Raw genomic sequence first — 17958 nt, 5'->3', positions numbered from 1 at the left:
CTGCCAGGGGTTATGGTGGTGCCTGGAACGCACTGCCAGGGGTTATGGTGGTGCCTGGAACGCACTGCCAGGGGTTATGGTGGTGCCTGGAACGCACTGCCAGGGGTTATGGCGGTGCCTGGAACGCACTGCCAGGGGTTATGGTGGTGCCTGGAACGCACTGCCAGGGGTTATGGTGGAAGCAGATACAATATTGGTGTTTAAGAGACTTAAGTTGGCGGATGAATATGCAGGGAATGGAGGGATATGGATCACACGCAGGCAAAGGAGATTAGTTGAACTTTGCATATTGTTCGGAACAGGCACTTCAGCCCCTAATGTTCTCTCCGTGACCGCGTGGGTTTCCTGCAGGTGCTCCTGTTTCCTCCTACATTCCAAAGACGTGTGGGTTTGTAGGTTAATTGGCCCTCTGCAAATTGCCCCTAGTCTGTAGAGTGTGTTAACATAGAACAAGTGTGAACAGGTGATCGATGGTCAGCATGAAGGGCCAGTTTCCACGCTGTATCTCAAAACCAAACTATACCTGCACCCCTCACCTGAGCTTCAATGTCAGTCAGCCTGCGTGACCTCTCCACCGTCTGACTCAGCAGGTTGGTCCCTATCTCCAGCATGGTCACCGTGTGGTTCTGTACAATGCTCTGCTGCAGATCAACCATCTCTGTTCTGATGTTGTCCACAATGTAACTTTCAAGCTGCAAAATGATTAAAACAAGGATTATTGGAACAGAGACACAAGGAACTGCAGACAAAGAAACAGGCTGTGCAGGCGAGGACTTTATCCCTTGGAGTGCAGGAGGATGAGGGGTGATCTTATGGAAGTGTATAAAATCATGAAGCGAATAGCTCGGGTGAATGCACAGTCTTTTACCCAAAGTAAGGGAATCAAGAAGCAGAGGACATAGTTTTAAGGTGAAAGAGGAAAGATTTAATAAGAGGGACAACTTTTTTGTGCAGAGGGTGGTGGGCGGAACAAGCCAGAGGAGTTAGCTGAGGCAGGTACTACAACAACATTTAAAGTATATTTGGACAGGTTGATGGAGAGGAAAGGTTTTGAGGGATATGGGCTAAATGCAAGCAGGTGGGACTGGCGTAGATGGGGCATCTTGGTTGGAATGGACAAGTTGGGCGAAGGGTCGGTATCCGTGCTGTTTGACACAAATGCAATGTTCATGCCATTGGGTGGTAGGCTGCCCATGGAATATAAAGTTCTGCAGTGTAACCTTACTGTGATAACAACTTTAATTACTTCACATCACAATCTCCACATGCGAATTAAAGAATGAAGCAAGACTGGGAACTGGATAAACTCCATCTCACGTTTTGATAACCTTGAGTTAACAGCGTGACATTTAAAGAGAAACTTGCAGATTTGTACTGCGGATCAGTATCAGAGCCTAACCATAGCCAGATGGTGCGTTTCCAGTCAAATCTGCCACCGGTGGTCCTCCCAAGATAATTTTAAAAATCTACTAAAATCAGAATTTGTGCGATAACAGAGAAGGGCAATCAGAGAATGATTCAGAGAGCAATTAGCTCCACGGTCCCGAATGTTGGCAACAAGAAGCCAAACTGATCAACTTTGGATTTCCTTGTAAAGTCCAGGAGTCAAGTCAGGTTGAGTTTATTATCATCTGCACGAGTATGATGAGGTATATACAAGAACAATGAACATCTTACTTACAGCAGCATCGCAAGCAACACAGACAGCACACAGAAAAATAAATTACTTGTAAAATTACAGATACAATTCTGCGATACTGCAAAAAGAAAGAAGATTGTGTAAAAGAAACGAGACATTAGCACAAAACTAATCGGATCGGTGGAATTTGCCCAAAGGCTCATTGAACCGCTCGACCAGGAGGGAGCTGCTGGGGATGATGGACGTGAAGAGCAAGGGCAGGTCAGCTGCAGGAGACACCTCTAGGACACAAAGATGGCCGGGCGAGGAGAGGGACTTCAGTTCACAGGCCGGTGGAGCATGGAGCATAGAACAGTAGAGCACAGGAATAGGCCCTTTGGCCCAAAGGTCCGTGCTGAACATGATACCAAGTTAAACTAATCTCCTCTGCCTGCATGTGATTCATATCCCTCCATACCCTGCATATCCACGAGCCCATCTAAAAGCCTCTTAAATACCACCATCATATCTGCCTCCACCTCCACCTCTGGCAGTGTGTTACAGGCACCCACCACCTTCTGTTTAAAAAACTTGCCCCGCACATCTCCTTTAAATTTTGTCCCCTCTCGCCATAAAGCTATGTTATCGATAAGTAGGAGAGAATTCAGCCAAACATGAATGAGCCAACAAACCCATTCTAAAGATGTTTTACGTAACCCCTAGATTTACAATCACAACACTCTGGTGTATTATACTGCCTGCAATGTGAGATTCCTTTAATTGCCGGGAAAATCAAACATAATATAGAGTCTGCACAGTGACACAGCTGATAGAGCTGCCGCCTCATAGTGCCAGAGACCCGGGTTCGATCATGACCTCGGGTGTTATCTGTGTGGAGCTCATACGTTCTCCCTGTGACCCATGGGTATCATTCGGGTGATCCAGTTTCCTCCCACACTCCAAAGGCATGCTGTTTTGAGGGTTAATCAGCCCTTGTAAATTGCCCATGTAGGGTGTGGATAAGAAAGTGAGATAACATAGTAGTGAGAATGGGTGGACGATGGTTGGCATGGACCTGGTGAGCAAAGGATCTGTTTCCATGCTGTATCATTTATAAAATATCAAATCATTGCCATTATTGGCTCAGATACTTGTTTGTTTGATTGATTGAAAGATACAGCATGGAAACAGATCCTTCAGGCCGCCGAGTCCACAATGACATAGAAACATAGAAACATAGGTGCAGGAGTAATCCATTCAGCCTTTCAAGCCAGCACCGCCATTCAATATGATCATGGCTGATCATCTAAAATCAGTATCCCTTTCCTGCTTTTTCCCGATATCCCTTGATTCCTTTAGCCCTAAGAGCAAAATCTAACTCTCTCTTAAAAATATCCAGTGATTTGGCCTCCACTGCCTTCTATGGCAGAGAATTCCACAGAATCATAACTCTCTGGGTGAAGACGTTTTTCCTCATCTCAGTCCTAAAAGGCCTACCCCTTATTCTTAAACTGTGACCCCGGTTCTGGACTCCCCCAGCATCGGGAAATTTTTTCCTGCATCTAGCCTGTCCAATCCTTCAAGAATTTTATACGTTTCTATAAGATCCCCTCTTATCCTAAATTTCAGTGAATACAAGCCCAGTCGACTCATTCTTTCATCATATGTCAGTCCCTCCATCCCAGGAATTAACCTGATGAACCTACGCTGCACTCCCTCAATAGCAATAATGTCCTTTCTCAAATTAGGAGACAAAAATTGCAAAATACTCCAGGTGCAATCTCACCAGGGCCTTGTACAGCTGCAGTAAGGCCTCCTTGCTCCTAAACTCAAATCCTCTTGCAATGAAGGCCAACATGCCATTAGCTTTCTTCCCTGCCTGTTGTACCTGCATACTTACTTTCAGTGACTGATGTATAAGCACACCCAGGTCTTGTTGCACCTCCCCTTTTCCTAATCTGACACCATGCAGATAATAATCTGCCTTCCTGTTCTTGTCACTAAAGTGGATAACCTGAAATGTATCCACATTATACTGCATCTGCCATGCTTCTGCCCACTCACCCAACCTATCCAAGTCACCCTGCAGCCCCATAGCATCCTCATTGCAGCCCACACTGCCACCCAGCTTTGTGTCATCTGCAAACTTGGAGATGTCTCATTTAATTCCCTGGTCTAAATCGTTAAGAAAATATTGTAAATAACTGGGGTCCCAGCACCGAGTCTAGTCATTGCCTGCTTTTCTGAAAAGGACCCGTTAATTCCTATTCCTTGCTTCCTGTCTGCCAACCAGTTCTCTATCCATGTCAATACCCTACCTCCAATACCATGTGCTCTAATTTTGCACACTAATCTCTTGTGTGGGACCTTGTCAAAGACTTTTTGAAAGTCCAGATACACCACATCCACTGGCTCTCCCTTATCCATTCTACTTGTTACATCCTCAAAAAATTCCAGAAGATTAGTCAAGCATGATTTCACCTTCATAAATCTTTGCTGACTTTGACCGATCCTGTCACTGCTTTCCAAATGCACTGCGAAAACATCTTTAACAATCGACTCAAGCATCTTCCCCACTATCGATGTAAGGCTAACTGGTCTATAATTCCCCGTTTTCTCTCTCCCTCTTTTCTTAAAAAGTGGAGTTACATTGGCTACCCTCTAGTCCACAGGAACTGATCCAGAGTCAAGAGAACATTGGAAAATGATCACAATGCATCCACGATTTCTAGGGCCACCTCCTTGAGTACTCTGGGATGCAGACCATCAGGCCCTGGGGATTTATCTGCCTTCAGACCCAACAGTTTACCCAACACCATTTCCTGACTAATTTGGATTCCTACAGTTCCTCCCTCCCACTAGATCCTCAGTCCCCTAGTATTTCTGGCAGATTGTTTGTGTGTTCTTTAGTGAAGGCAGAACCAAAGTAATCGTTTAACTGTTCTGTCATTGCCTTGTTTTCCATTATAAATCCACCTGTCTCTGATTGTAAGGGACCTACATTTGTCATCACTAATTTTTTCCTTTTTACATATCTAAAGAAGCTTTAAGTCAGTTTTTATTTTCTCCGCAAGCTTTCTTTCATGTTCTTTTTTCCCCTCTTAATTAACCCCTTTGTCCTTCTTTGTTGAGTTCTAAATTTCTCCCAGTCCTCCGGTTTGCTGCTTCTTCTGGCCAATGTATATGCCTTTTCTTTGGATTTAACACTATCCTTAATTTCCCTCGTTAACCACGGTTAAGCCGCCTTTCCTGTTTCATTTTTTCACACCAGACAGGGATGAACAATTTTTGGAATTCATCCATGTGGTCTTTAAATCTTTGCCATTGCATCTCCACCGTCAACCCTTTAAGTAGAATTTGCCAGTCTATCCTAGCCAATTTCCGTCTCATACCTTCAAAGTCTCCTTTCTTTATATTCAGGTCCCTAGTCTTTGAATTAACCTTGTCACTTTCCATCCGTTGACCATTGATCACCCGCTCACACTAGTTCCATATTGTCCCACTTTCTCATCTACTCCCTATGCTCTATGGGGCAATTTACAGAGAGCCAATCAACCTGCAAACCTGCACATCTTTGGGATGTGGAAGGAAACCGGTGTACCCGGAGGAAACCCACACGGTCAAAGGGACAACATGCAAATTCCACACACGGGAAGCAGCTGAGGCAGCAGCTCTCTCTACCTGCTGCATTACATGGTCTTACTGAAACACCTGTCCATGGGGCAGACTGCAGCTGAATTTTCTCCTCAGTTAATGTTGCAAGTAATCACTATTTGTAATGTTGCAGTGATTGCTAAACTGAACTAAAACGCAGAAACGGTCCAACATTAATTGAACATAGATTGCCAGCAGGCTGACATGCTTGGGGCCTTTCTGACCATATTGATTTACTAAACGGATAGCAATCAGCCAAAGTTATTGAAACATTTAAAGATTTGTTTTAACAATTGATTTTAAAGCATATGTTTGCAGTTAGTACTAATGATAGCTCTATTTTCTCTCTGTTGCACTTATAAACACAGCAAATGATCCCAAAGGCCTCCCAAGAACAATTATCACAGAAAAGAATTTGAGGAGAGGCCATGATTTCAGTGTTTTGATTGTGTGTTCTTGAGGTGGACTCTGATGCTGATGGAAACAAGCCAGGGAGCAAATTATGGAGTGAGTGAGAGGGCTAGTCTAAATGAGCAGACTCGATGGGCCAAATGGTCTTCTCTGCTCCTCCTTTCCATGTTTCATTCAGCCTATGTTGGATGTTTGGTACAGATAGGGTGGACAGTCAGACCCTTTGTCCGAGGCTGGAAATGTCAAAGACTTGAGGGCGCAGCTTTAAGGTGAGAGGGGCAAAAATTTAAGAGGATGTCCGGGGCACGTTTTTTACACAGAGGATGGTGAGTGTCTGCCAGGGGCGGTGGTGGAGGCAAATACAAATGTGTTGTTTAAGAGGCGTTTAGATGGATAAGCCTCTTACAAGTTTCTTCCCAGCTGTTATCAGGCAACCGAACCATCTTTTCACCAACTAGGGAGCAGTTCTGACCTCCAATCCACCTCACTGGGAACCTTCAAACTATCTTTAATCGGACTTTACTGGGCTTTATCTGACACTAAACATTATTCCCTTTACCCTGTACCTGTACACTGTGGACAGTTTGATTGTAATCATATGGTCATTTTGCTGACTGGATAGCATGCAACACAAAAGCTTTTCACTGTACCTTGGTACATGTGACAATAATAAACTAAACTACGCTAAGTAAAACAGGTAGTGCAAAGAGGAAAATACCAGAGTGTAGGTTAGGGAACAGCTACTTTCCCACAACCATCAGGTTTTTGAACCAACCCACAGAACTCAAATCCTAAAATAGACACAAAATGCTGGAGTAACTCAGTGGGACAGGCAGCATCCCTGGAGAAAAGGAATGGGTGACGCTTCGGGTCGAGACCCTTCTTCAGACACGTCACCCATTCCTTCTCTCCAGAGATGCTGCCTGTCCCGCTGAGTTATACCAGCATTTTGTGTCTATCTTCGGTTTAAATCAGCATCTGCAGTTCCTTCCTACACAACTCTAATCCTACCTTGGCAACGGAACGTTGTGGGCCACCTCTTGCACTTCCATGGACTTTTTTCTACTTGCGTCTGGCTTGAATGTCCAGCAAGGAGAGGGAAAGATAGATCAGCCATGATGAATGGTGGAGTAGACTTAATGGGCGGAATGCCTACGTCTGCTCCTTTGGCTTATGAACTTGATTTCCCTACCCTGGGTAAAGGACTGGGCACTCATACTATCAAGTTTGTAAGAGATAGTTTCTGTTATTCCCTAACTCGCCCTTCTACCTCACCCTCCAAAGGCTGTACTTGCCCATGGAGGAGATGAGGAGGAATCTCTTTAGTCAGAGGGTGGAGAATCTGTTGCCACAGATGGTGGTGGAGGCCAATTATTGGGTATTTGATAGGTTCTTGATTAGTAAGAGTGTCAAAGGTTACAGGGAGAAGGCAGGGGAATGGGGTTGAGAGAGAAAGATAAGCACATAGAAACATAGAAAATAGGTGCAGGAGTAAGCCATTCGGCTCTTCGAGCCTGCACCGCCATTCAATATGATCATGGCTGATCATCCAGCTCAGTAACCTGTACCTGCCTTCTCTCCATACCCCCTGATCCCTTTAGCCACAAGGGCCACATCTAACTCCCTCTTAAATATAGCCAATGAACTGGCCTCAACTACCTTCTGTGGCAGAGAATTCCACAGACTCACCACTCTTTGTGTGAAGAAATGTTTTCTCATCTCGGTCCTAAAAGACTTCCCCCTTATCCTTAAGCTGTGACTCCTGGTTCTCGACTTCCCCAATATCGGGAACAATCTTCCCGCATCTAGCCTCTCCAACCCCTTAAGAATTTTATATGTTTCTATAAGATCCCCCCTCAGTCTTCTAAATTCCAGCGAGTATAAGCCTAGTCTATCCAGTCTTTCTTCATATGAAAGTCCTGCCGTCCCAGGGATCAATCTGGTGAACCTTCTCTGTACTCTCTCTAAGGCTAGAATGTCTTTCCTCAGATTAGGAGACCAAAACTGTACACAATACTCCAGGTGCGGTCTCACCAAGGCCCTGTACAACTGTAGCAGAACCTCCCTGCTCCTATACTCAAATCCTCTTGCTATGAATGCACCCATGATCGAATGGCGAAGCAATGGACCGAATGGCCTAATTCTGCTCCGATGTCATGATTTATGGACATTGCCCTTCACGAAAGTCTCTATTTTTGATTGACTCAGAGGGATGTTTCTGAAAGCTGCAGCCTTTGATGTGTAGCAATCCCCCCACACGTTGCCAACTAACAGCATTGAGCCCACACTGTCCCTGCCTAACCATCTGAAAGAGCCGGATGAAACTGCAGAATGTAGTGGACGCAGCACAGACCATCACACAAACCATCTGCACTTTATGCTGCCTCTGTAAGGCCACCAGCATAATCTAGGATGATAGACACAAAATGCTGGAGTAACTCAGCGGGTCAGGCAGCATCTCTGGAGAGAAGGAATGCATGATGTTTCGTGTCGAGACCCTTCAGAAGAAGAAGGGTCTCAACCTGAAAGGTCACCCATTCCTTCTCTCCAAAGATGTTGCCTGTCTCGCTAGGTTACTCCAGCATTTTGTGTCTATCGTCAGTATCAACTAGCATCTGCAATTCCTTCCTAGAGCATAATCAAGGACCAGTCTCACCCCAGTCACTCTCTCTTCTCCCTTCAGGCAAGAGGTACAGAAGTATGAAAATGCACACCTCCAGATTCAGGGACAATTTCTTCCCAGCTGTTATCAGGCAACTGAACCATCCCATCAACAATGAGATAGCGGTCCTGAGCTACTATCCACCTCATTGGAGACCCTCAGCCTATCTTTAATTGGACTTTACTGGACTTTATCTTACATTAAACGTTATTCTCTTTATCCTGTATCTATACACTGTGGACGCTTTGATTGTAATCATGTGTAGCCTTTCCGCTGACTGGATAGCATGCAATGAAAAGCTTTTCACTGTACCTTGGTATCCAATCTAATCTAAACTAACTAAACCAAACGAAATCCCACACACAGCCTCCTGCTTCCTCTGAGAGGGCTGTGTGAAGTTGTCACGGATCCCAGGGTGCCCTGAGGAGAACACCTCCAGTTCCGACACCCCCCCTCCCTCTGGCCCGTGAGAGGGGACTCCTGGGGATGGCCCGAGCAGAAGTCCACCAGACAGCACAACCAAAGGTTACAAGTCGGTGGCTACACCCACAGCGGCAGATATTCACTCACATTCCAATGGCACTACTGCTGCGAAACGAGTGAGGCAAAAATGTTCAAAGACTGTGATCAAAGACTGTCACAGCAGGAGTTTCCTTCGCCTGAAGCTTGGCACTTGGGCAAACACAGACATCCTTTCCCATCCTGCCTCGCTCCCTTTCCCTTCACCAAATCTCCTCTATGATGAGAGCCCACTATCTCTCTATTCCTCCAGCACTTTGTGTCTTTTTGTGTAGTCTGAAGAAGGGTCCCAACCCAAAAAACATCACCTATCCATGTTCTCCAGAGATGCTGCCAGACCTGTTGAGTTACTCCAGCACGCTGTATCTGCTTTTTGGTAAACCAGCATCTACAGTTTTACATCCCCTCTCCATTCCTTCTCCACCTCTGTCTTTAATCACACCACCACTGGAAGTCCCACCTTCAGTTGCCTGGCCCCTGAACTTGTGAATCCCCCCTCCCTAAATCTCCTCATGATGCTCTCTGGCCAATTCATGGGCCATCTGCCCCAAAATGGCAAGCACAAAACACAAGGTGCTGAAAAGGAACTGCAGATGCTGGTTTACAAATAAAGACACAAAGTGCTGGAGTAACTCAGCGAGTCAGGCAGCATCTCTGAAGAACATGGATAGGTGAGGTTTCGGGTCCGGACTCTTCTTCAGACTGATTGTCACAGGTGTTGAGTGGAACGTAGTGCCATAGGTGGTGGTGGAGGCAGATACGATAGCGGTGTTTTAGAGGCAATTTGACAAGCACATCGATATGCAGGGAATGGAGGGATATGGATCATGTGCAAGCAAATAGAGTTGACATTGTGTTCGGTTTAGGTTTAGGCTTATTATTGCCACATGGACCAAGGTACAGTGAAAAGCTTTGTTCTGCATGCTATCCAATCAGCTCAGTTACTATACATAGTTACTACCAAGTCAAACACAAGTACAATAGGTAGAGCAAAGGGGAAGATATAGAGTGCAGAATATAGTTCTCAGCATTTTAAAGCCTCACTTCCATAGACATTGACACAGACGTTGTTGGCCAAAGGGCCTGTTTGTGTGATTACTGTTCTATGTTCCATAACTCAGCGGGTCAGGCAGCATCTGTAGAGGGAATGGACAGATGGCATTTCGGGTCGGGACCCTTCTTCAGTTTTAATGTGGGGACATTCTGAAGTCTGGGAAAACCTTGTGGGCACCATGGCTTTGTGTTTGCCCAAGGTCAGTGCTTGACCCATGAGGTGTGGCTGAACAGGAGGTCTGTTCCCTCTGGAATTCCAAACCCCACTCACCTCTATCCACCTATCATCGCCAGGTTTTGTCCCCACCCCCACCTCTCATCCAGCTTTCTTCCTCCTCCCCAACCAGCCTGAAGAAGGGGCCTGATCAGAAAGTCACCTATCCATATTCTCCTGAGATGTTGTCTGACCTGCTGAGTTACTCCAGCACGTTGTCCCTCTGTAAGTTAGCAGGTTCAATGCTTTGCCTAGACTTAGTGTCATGCAATGCAGAACAGGCCCTTTGGCCCAACTCATCCATGCCGAATAAGTTGCCCATCTAAACTAATCCCAGATATCCGTGTTGGACCCATCCCTCTCCAAACCTTTCCTATCCAAGTACTTGTTATTGTGCCTTTTAAGTAATGGGACTTTTTTTTTTGAGGATGTAACTAGGAAAATGGACAGGGGAGAGCCGGTGGATGTAGTGTACCTTGACTTTCAGAAAGCCTTCGACAAGGTCCCACATAGGAGACATGGTACATGGTATTGGGGGTAGGGTACTGACATGGATAGAAAATTGGTTGGCAGACAGAAAGCAAAGATTGGTGATAAATGGGTCCCTTTCAGAATGGCAGGCAGTGACTAGTGGGTTACCGCAAGGCTCAGTGCTGGGACCGCAGCTATTTACAATATACATTAATGACTTGGATGAAGGGATTAAAAGTAACATTAGCAAATTTGCAGATGACACAAAGCTGGGGGGCAGTGTGAACTGTGAGGAAGATGCTATGAGGATGCAGGGTGACTTGGACAGGCTGTGTGAGTGGTCGGATGTATGGCAGGTGCAGTTTAATGTGGATAAGTGTGAGGTTATCCACTTTGGTGGTAAGAATAGGAAGGCAGATTATTATCTGAATGGTGTCAAGTTAGGAAAAGGGGACGTACAACGAGATCTGGGTGTCCTAGTGCATCAGTCACTGAAAGGAAGCATGCAGGTACAGCAGGCAGTGAAGAAAGCCAATGTAATGTTGGCCTTCATAACAAGAGGAGTTGAGTATAGGAGCAAAGAGGTCCTTTTACAGTTGTACAGGGCCCTAGTGAGACCGCACCTGTAGTACTGTGTGCAGTTTTGGTCTCCAAATTTGAGGAAGGATATTCTTGCTAATGAGGGCATGTAGCGTAGGTTTACTAGGCTAATTCCCGGAATGGCGGGACTGTCGTATGTTGAAAGACTGGAGCGACTAGGCTTGTATACACTGGAATTTAGAAGGATGAGAGGGGATCTTATTGAAACATATAAGATTATTAAGGGGTTGGACACGTTAGAGGCAGGAAACATGTTCCCAATGTTGGGGGAGTCCAGAACCAGGGGCCACAGTTTAAGAATAAGGGGTAGGCCATTTAGAACAGAGATGAGGAAAAACTTTTTCAGTCAGAGAGTTGTAATCTGTGGAGGCCAATTCTCTGGATGCTTTCAAGAGAGAGCTAGATACTCTTAAGGATAGCGGAGTCAGGGGGTATGGGGAGAAGGCAGAAACGGGGTACTGATTGAGAATGATCAGCCATGATCACATTGAATGGTGGTGCTGGCATGAAGGGCCGAATGGCCTCCTCCTGCACCTATTGTCTATTGACTTATTAACTAATCACCAAATGTAAGTTGCCTGAGTTCTACATTCATAGATTCCTTGAGCTGCACAGCAAGGCGGCAGCCCCTTCGGCCCAACTCCTCCATGCCCACCAAGATATCCCATCTACACGTCCCACTTGTTGGCGTTTGGCCCATCTCGCTGCAGGCCTGTCCTATCCATGTACCTGTCCAAGGGTTTTTTAAACGTTGTTACTGTACCCTCGTTAATTGCCTCCTCTGGCAGTTTGAAATAGATTTCAGGACTCACCAACCTGAGAAAGTAGTTCCCATCTCTATGCTGCGGTTGAGGATTAAGCCGGGCGTACGAGGGAAGACCGGGGTGGGTGGAGGGGAGACCGGGGTGGGTGGAGGGGAGACCGGGGTGGGTGGAGGGAAGACGTGGGTGGGTGGAGGGGACACTGGGTGGAGGGGAGACCAGGGTGGGTGGAGGGGACACCGGGGTGGGTGGAGGGGACACCGGGGTGGGTGGAGGGGAAACGGGGGTGGGTGGAGGGGAGACGGGGGTGGGTGGAGGGGAGACGGGGGTGGGTGGAGGGGAGACATGGGTGGGTGGAGGGGAGACATGGGTGGATGGAGGGGAGACCGGGGTGGGTGGAGGGGAGACCGGGGTGGGTGGAGGGGACACGGGGGGTGGGTGGAGGGGAGACATGGGTGGAGGGGAGACGTGGGTGGGTGGAGGGGAGACGTGGGTGGGTGGAGGGGAGACGTGGGTGGGTGGAGGGGAGACGGGGGTGGGTGGAGGGGAGACGGGGGTGGGTGGAGGGGAGACGGGGGTGGGTGGAGGGGAGACGTGGGTGGGTGGAGGGGAAACCGGGGTGGGTGGAGGGGAGACGGGGGTGGGTGGAGGGGAGACGTGGGTGGGTGGAGGGGAAACCGGGGTGGGTGGAGGGGAAACCGGGGTGGGTGGAGGGGAGACCGGGGTGGGTGGAGGGGAGACCGGGGTGGGTGGAGGGGAGACGGGGGGGTTGGTGGAGGGGAGACATGGGTGGGCTCGGTCTCACCTTGTGCAGCCACTGGCTATTGTTGCGGGTGGACGTCTCCAGTTGGCGGAGTTTCTGATCCGAGACGCCGGCCTGGCTCAGCGGCCAGTCCCGCTGCAGGACCTTGATGTCGCGCCGGCCGGCCGCTCGGCCCGTCTCCGGGGCGGGCAGCAGGAAGGTGAAGCTGCAGGGAGCCCACTGGCCATCCCCCGCCGGCCCCTCGGCCCCTCGCCGCCCGCCTATCGCCCGCCCCAAACTCAACCAGGCGCCCAGGACTGACAGAGCGACGGCGCAAACCCACATCCCGCAGCCCCGGGTAAATCACCCCCCTACCCCTCAACCTGCCCCCCTTCCCCGGGCAACCTGGATCCTCCCGGCCCGGACACCGGCACTGCCTCTCAGGAGGCCCGCTCCTCACATCCTCCGTCTCTCACTCCTTTATACTTTCTCTTTCTATCTATCCTCTGGTGTAGATGTCACCTCTTTGTCTCTCTCGGTCTTCCTCTTGTCCCTCTTCTTCTTTCCTCGTTAACTTTCTTTCTGTCCCCCTCTCTCCGTCTCTCTCTCCCTCTCTCCGTCTCTCTCTCCCTCTCTCCGTCTCTCTCTCCCTCTCTCCGTCTCTCTCTCCCTCTCCGTCTCTCTCTCCCTCTCTCGTTAACTATCTTTATCGTTGTGTCCCACTCTCTCTTTATCTCTGCGTTTCTCTCTTTTCCTCTGTCTTTCTCTCCCTCTCTCTTTTCCTCTCTTTCTATTTCTCTCTCTGCCCTCCTCTCGCTGTTGGTCACTTTCCGCCTGCCTCACTCTCTCTCTCTTTTGTATTCCCTCTCCCCCTCCCTCCACCCCCCCTCTCCCACCTCTATCCCTCTCTATCCCTCCCTTTCCTTCCCTCCCGCCCCCCTCTCCCCCTTCTCCCTCCTCTCCTCTCCTCTCCTCTCCTCAACGTTCACAGAGACGGGATGGAAGACCAGCCAAGACGCGATGCATCGTCTCCTCTCCTCCTCCCCCCTCGCCCACCTTGTCCCGTCCCAGCGGGAGACCAGCTGCGGAGAGGAGGCGATCGGAGCTTCGGGGCGGGGGGAGAGTATGGGTGGGGGAGAGCGTGATTGGGGGCGCGGGAGGGGGGTCGGGAGAGGATGGGTGGATGGGGGAGCGGGAGGAGAGGTGGGGGGGGGGGGGCTGGGGGGGGGGGGGGGGGGGGGGGGAGAGAGGAGGCGATAGTGGGTGGGTGTGTGGGACCAGAGATGGGGAGCAGAGAGTTTTCTCCAGAGATGCTGCCTGACACACTGAGTTACTCCAGCACTTTGTGTCTATCCGTGGCGTTAGATGTGGGTTCGATGTGGGATGGTGTGTGTGTGTGTGTGTGTGTGTGCAGCCGCCGGAGTGTCTGTCCCTCCTCTGGTCACCGCTCACCCGCCCCGGTCCCCGAGTTTCAGAGCACAGGGGGGTGTGAGAGAGACATTGCTGACAAATGTGGATGGGGCAGTGTCCGGGCTCCAGACGAACCTGCACCGCCACTCCGTGGACAGGCTGAATAGGTACAAAGTGGAACATAAAACACTGCACTCAAATGCATGTCCAGAAGGCAGGAGAATGTGAGTGAGAGGGGAAATTGCTATGACTGAATGATAGAGCAGCCACGATTGAATTGCAGAGCAGACTCGAAAGGCCGAATGGCCTAATCCTGCCCCTCTGTCATATGGTCTAATGAACCTGACCCGAAATATCACCTATCCATAGTATAAGAAAATAACTGCAGATGCTGGTACAAATCGATTTATTCACAAAATGCTGGAGTAACTTCTTCTTCAAACTGAAGGGTCTCGACCCGAAACGTCACCCATTCCTTCTCTCCCGAGATGCTGCCTGACCTGCTGAGTTACTCCAGCATTTTGTGAATATATCACCTATCCATGTTTTCCAGAGATGCTGCCTGACCCGCTGAATTACTCCAGCACTTTGCATCTATTTTTATAATCTAGCATCTGCAGTTCCTTGTTTCTAAAGTTACCTAAACCTTATTGAAGGTGGGGGATGATTGCGGAGCTGAATGGTCTATCTATTCTTGCTCCTGATTTGTATGTTCATGTTTACAGATGTTCGTATGTTTCTCTAGCCTTGCCAGCTTATCTATGTCATATATATATATATATTATCATTGCCTTTTCCTCACAATTCCCCATTGAAGGGGAGCCACAGTGGCGAGCCTTGATTGGCCGCCTTGCAGCGCCAGAGAGCCAGGTTCGATCCTGACTCGGGGTGCTGCCTGTACCGAGTTTATATATTGTCCCTGTGACCGCGTGGGTTTTCTCCGGATGCTCGGTTTCCTCCCACATTCCAAAGACGTACAGGTTTGGAGGGTAATTGGCTTCGGTAAATGGCCAAAGAGCATGTTTCCGCGCTGTTTCTCTCTCGTCCAAAGAAAAGCTCTCGTTCTCAGAGTTCTCACGGGTCCAAGACACAATGTAGTCCGTGGAACGCCTGCCCTCTGTTGGACATGTTCTAAATTACAGTTTTCACAGGGACCTTGCTAACGTGGAGGCACTCGGAACTGCAGATGCTGGAATCCCGAGCAAAACACAAAGCACTGGATGAACTCAGCAGGCAGGCAGCATCTGTGGAGGAAATGGACAGACGTCGATTCGGATCGGGACCATTCTTCAGACTGAAGTTGATATAGGTGGGAGAAAGCTGGAAAAGAGAGGTGCAGGCGAGACCAAGCCTGCAAGTGATCGGTGGATATAGGTGGTGGGGGGGGGGGGCTTGATTGGCAGGTGGATGGAGTAAGTAATAGAGGGTAAAGGAGAAAAGGAGACAAACGGGTATCAGGTAAGGAGAGGAGGAGGGGTGGTGTAAAGCCAGAAGCAGGGATAGAGGTGAGAGGGAACAGGTGAGAGGTGAAAGGGAAAGTGGGGGGATAAAAGGGAAATGCAGGACCCGAGGACGGGAGATGTGTATGAAGGAAGGGAATGGATCAGGGGGACTAGAGAGGTGATGGATGACAAACATATTGCACGCATTATGCATTCCCTCCTTGGCTCTGACCCCCACTCTCACCTCTCTCTCACAGCACTGTCACGTCTGTTGCTCTAGGGCGGCACAGTGGTGCAGCGGCAGAGTTGCTGCCTTACTGCGCCAGAGACCCGGGTTCAATCCAGACTATGGATGCTGTCTGTGCGGAGTTTGTACATTCTCCAAGTGACCGCGTGGGTTTTCTCTGGGTGCTCCGGTTTCCTCCCACACTTCAAAGACTTGCAGGTTTGTAAGTGAATTGCCTTCGGTAAATTGTAAATTGCCCCTGGTGTGTAGAATAGTGCGAGTGTACGGGGTGATCGTTGGTCGGCACGGTGGGCTGAAGGACCTGTTTCTGTGCTGTATCTCTGTATTTCTAAAGGACTATCACAGAAGCACATCATTGGCCCCTGAACATTACAGTAACCCAGACACAGGGACAGGAGAATCAGTCATAACTGCAAAATAATTATAATGGTTTAACAACTTTATCTGATCATGTCAATCACATGAGAACAACTGGATGTCAATAAAAAAACACAACAATAATAGTTTATCCACAACACAACCTTTCACTGAGAATATTTGAATATGTATATATATTTATAAAGCAAAGTTATACATTAATTGGACCAGGAAAATCAAATTGTATGTTATCTTAACAGTTAAATAATTCTATGTTATACTGTAATTATATTTGTCATTCTGGATGTACTGAGTAAACAAGTTTGATTGTCAACTTTTACATGAATAAGTTGGTTAAACAGGAAAACTGTGTGAAATAGGGTGGTACAGTGGCACAGCTGCTGGAGGTGCTGCCTCAAAACAGCAGAGACCCAGGTTCCATCCTGACCTCGGGTGCTGTCTGTGTGGAATTTGCACGCTCCCCCCGTGACCGCGTGGGTGTAGGTTTCCTCCGGGTGCTCCGGTTCCCTCCCACATCCTAAAGACATACGAGTTTGATTGGCCCGCTGTAAAATTGCCCCATGTGTGTAGGGAGTGGATGAGAATGTGGGATAACATTGAACTAGTGTGAACGGGTGATCGATGGTCAGTGTGAACTCTGTGCGCCGAATGGCATATATCCAGGCTGCATCTTCCAATCAATCAATTCACATTGAGGCCAATGCTTGTATCTGCTTTAAAACATTGAACCTCTTTTGTATACAAGAAGGAAGGCAAGGATGGCCGATCGAAATATGTTCTGTCCATCTTCTCGCACGCCCCCTCGATAGCAATATACACACAAGGATGTCGTATGAACTAGCTGGCGCTGAGGGACCAATGTCTTTTCCTGTAATTGGGCCATGACAAAGTCTCCTGCTGAGGATTAACCAACACAGTGGTTTGGGGTTACCGATGGAGCCTTGGGAGAGATGTGGTGGGTAGTCCAGGTCTGAAATGTAGCTCAGGTAACACGTGCAAAGGTGTGAGCGCAGAGGGAAGGTTAAAGTCAACATGGATGCTTTATTCTCCCAGAGACACAGCTCTAACGGAGCATGGCTGATATCTCACCTCCTGGCCTCTTCCCAGACACCTGTTTCCATCAGAACAACACCTTCCACCTGGTAGACCATCCCAGGATGTTTCACTGAGGGGGAGCGAACAAGGTCTGATACCAAGACCCACAAGGATACATGAAGGGTGTCTAATTATTTGATCAAAGGTAGGTTTTGAGGAGTGTTTTAAAGAAAATAGATGATGATGCGGGGAAGGGGTGGGTTGGGGTGGGAGAGTGGGAAAGAAAGAGGGAGAGAATTGAAAAATAGAAGAGAAAGGGCAAAAAGGAAAGACTTGGGGAAAGTGGGATAGAAAAGGGGAATGAAAGTGGCAAGAGACAGAGAGGGGCATAAGCTTGTGGGGAGGTGGATGCAGGAAAGCAGTTGATTTGGGATATGGTAAAGAGGGCAAGTGGGTGAAGAGAGGGATGGGAGCTGTGGTGGGGAACAGAGGTAGGTTAGGAGGTGGAGGAGAGGCAGGGAGAGATAAAAGTAGGGAGTGGAAAGGGGAGGGAGCGATAATGGTGGTTGGTGTGGGAGAGGGATGGGGTGAGCAGGGAGAGGGGGGAGGAGAGGAGGAAAGGGGTGGAGTGAAAGGGGTAGAGGAGGGAGGGGGAGAAGGGGTGAGAGAAAGGGGTGGGGAGGTGGAGGTAGAGGAGAAGGAGGGAGAGGAGGGTAGAGGGAGGGGGATAGAAGGAGGTGG

The 17958-nt window shown here is 48.6% G+C and overlaps 2 protein-coding genes across 2 annotated transcripts in view; one reads left to right on the top strand and one right to left on the bottom strand.

The window, feature by feature from the left end:
• The window catches only part of angpt4 (angiopoietin 4), a 38885-nt gene extending 25835 nt beyond the window's left edge, over positions 1-13050 (bottom strand). Inside the window, exons 1-2 of the mRNA XM_078418879.1 lie at positions 12769-13050; positions 537-692 (exon numbers count right to left, since the gene is read on the bottom strand). Of these exons, the coding sequence (XP_078275005.1) occupies positions 537-692; positions 12769-13050 (438 nt within the window). The remainder of the gene's footprint in view (positions 1-536; positions 693-12768) is intronic.
• Positions 1-17958, top strand: part of LOC144604451 (uncharacterized) — a 60363-nt gene that overhangs the window by 41538 nt on the left and 867 nt on the right. The window contains exons 4-6 of the transcript XR_013548725.1: positions 15267-15424; positions 15815-16002; positions 17290-17422. The gene's annotated coding sequence lies outside the window, so the exon portion shown is untranslated. The remainder of the gene's footprint in view (positions 1-15266; positions 15425-15814; positions 16003-17289; positions 17423-17958) is intronic.

Source organism: Rhinoraja longicauda, chromosome 22, assembly GCF_053455715.1.
Source record: "Rhinoraja longicauda isolate Sanriku21f chromosome 22, sRhiLon1.1, whole genome shotgun sequence".
In the NCBI taxonomy this organism is placed as follows: Eukaryota; Metazoa; Chordata; class Chondrichthyes; order Rajiformes; family Arhynchobatidae; genus Rhinoraja; species Rhinoraja longicauda.
The sequence above is the reverse complement of the archived record's forward strand: the minus strand, read 5'-3'. Positions and strand labels throughout refer to the sequence as shown.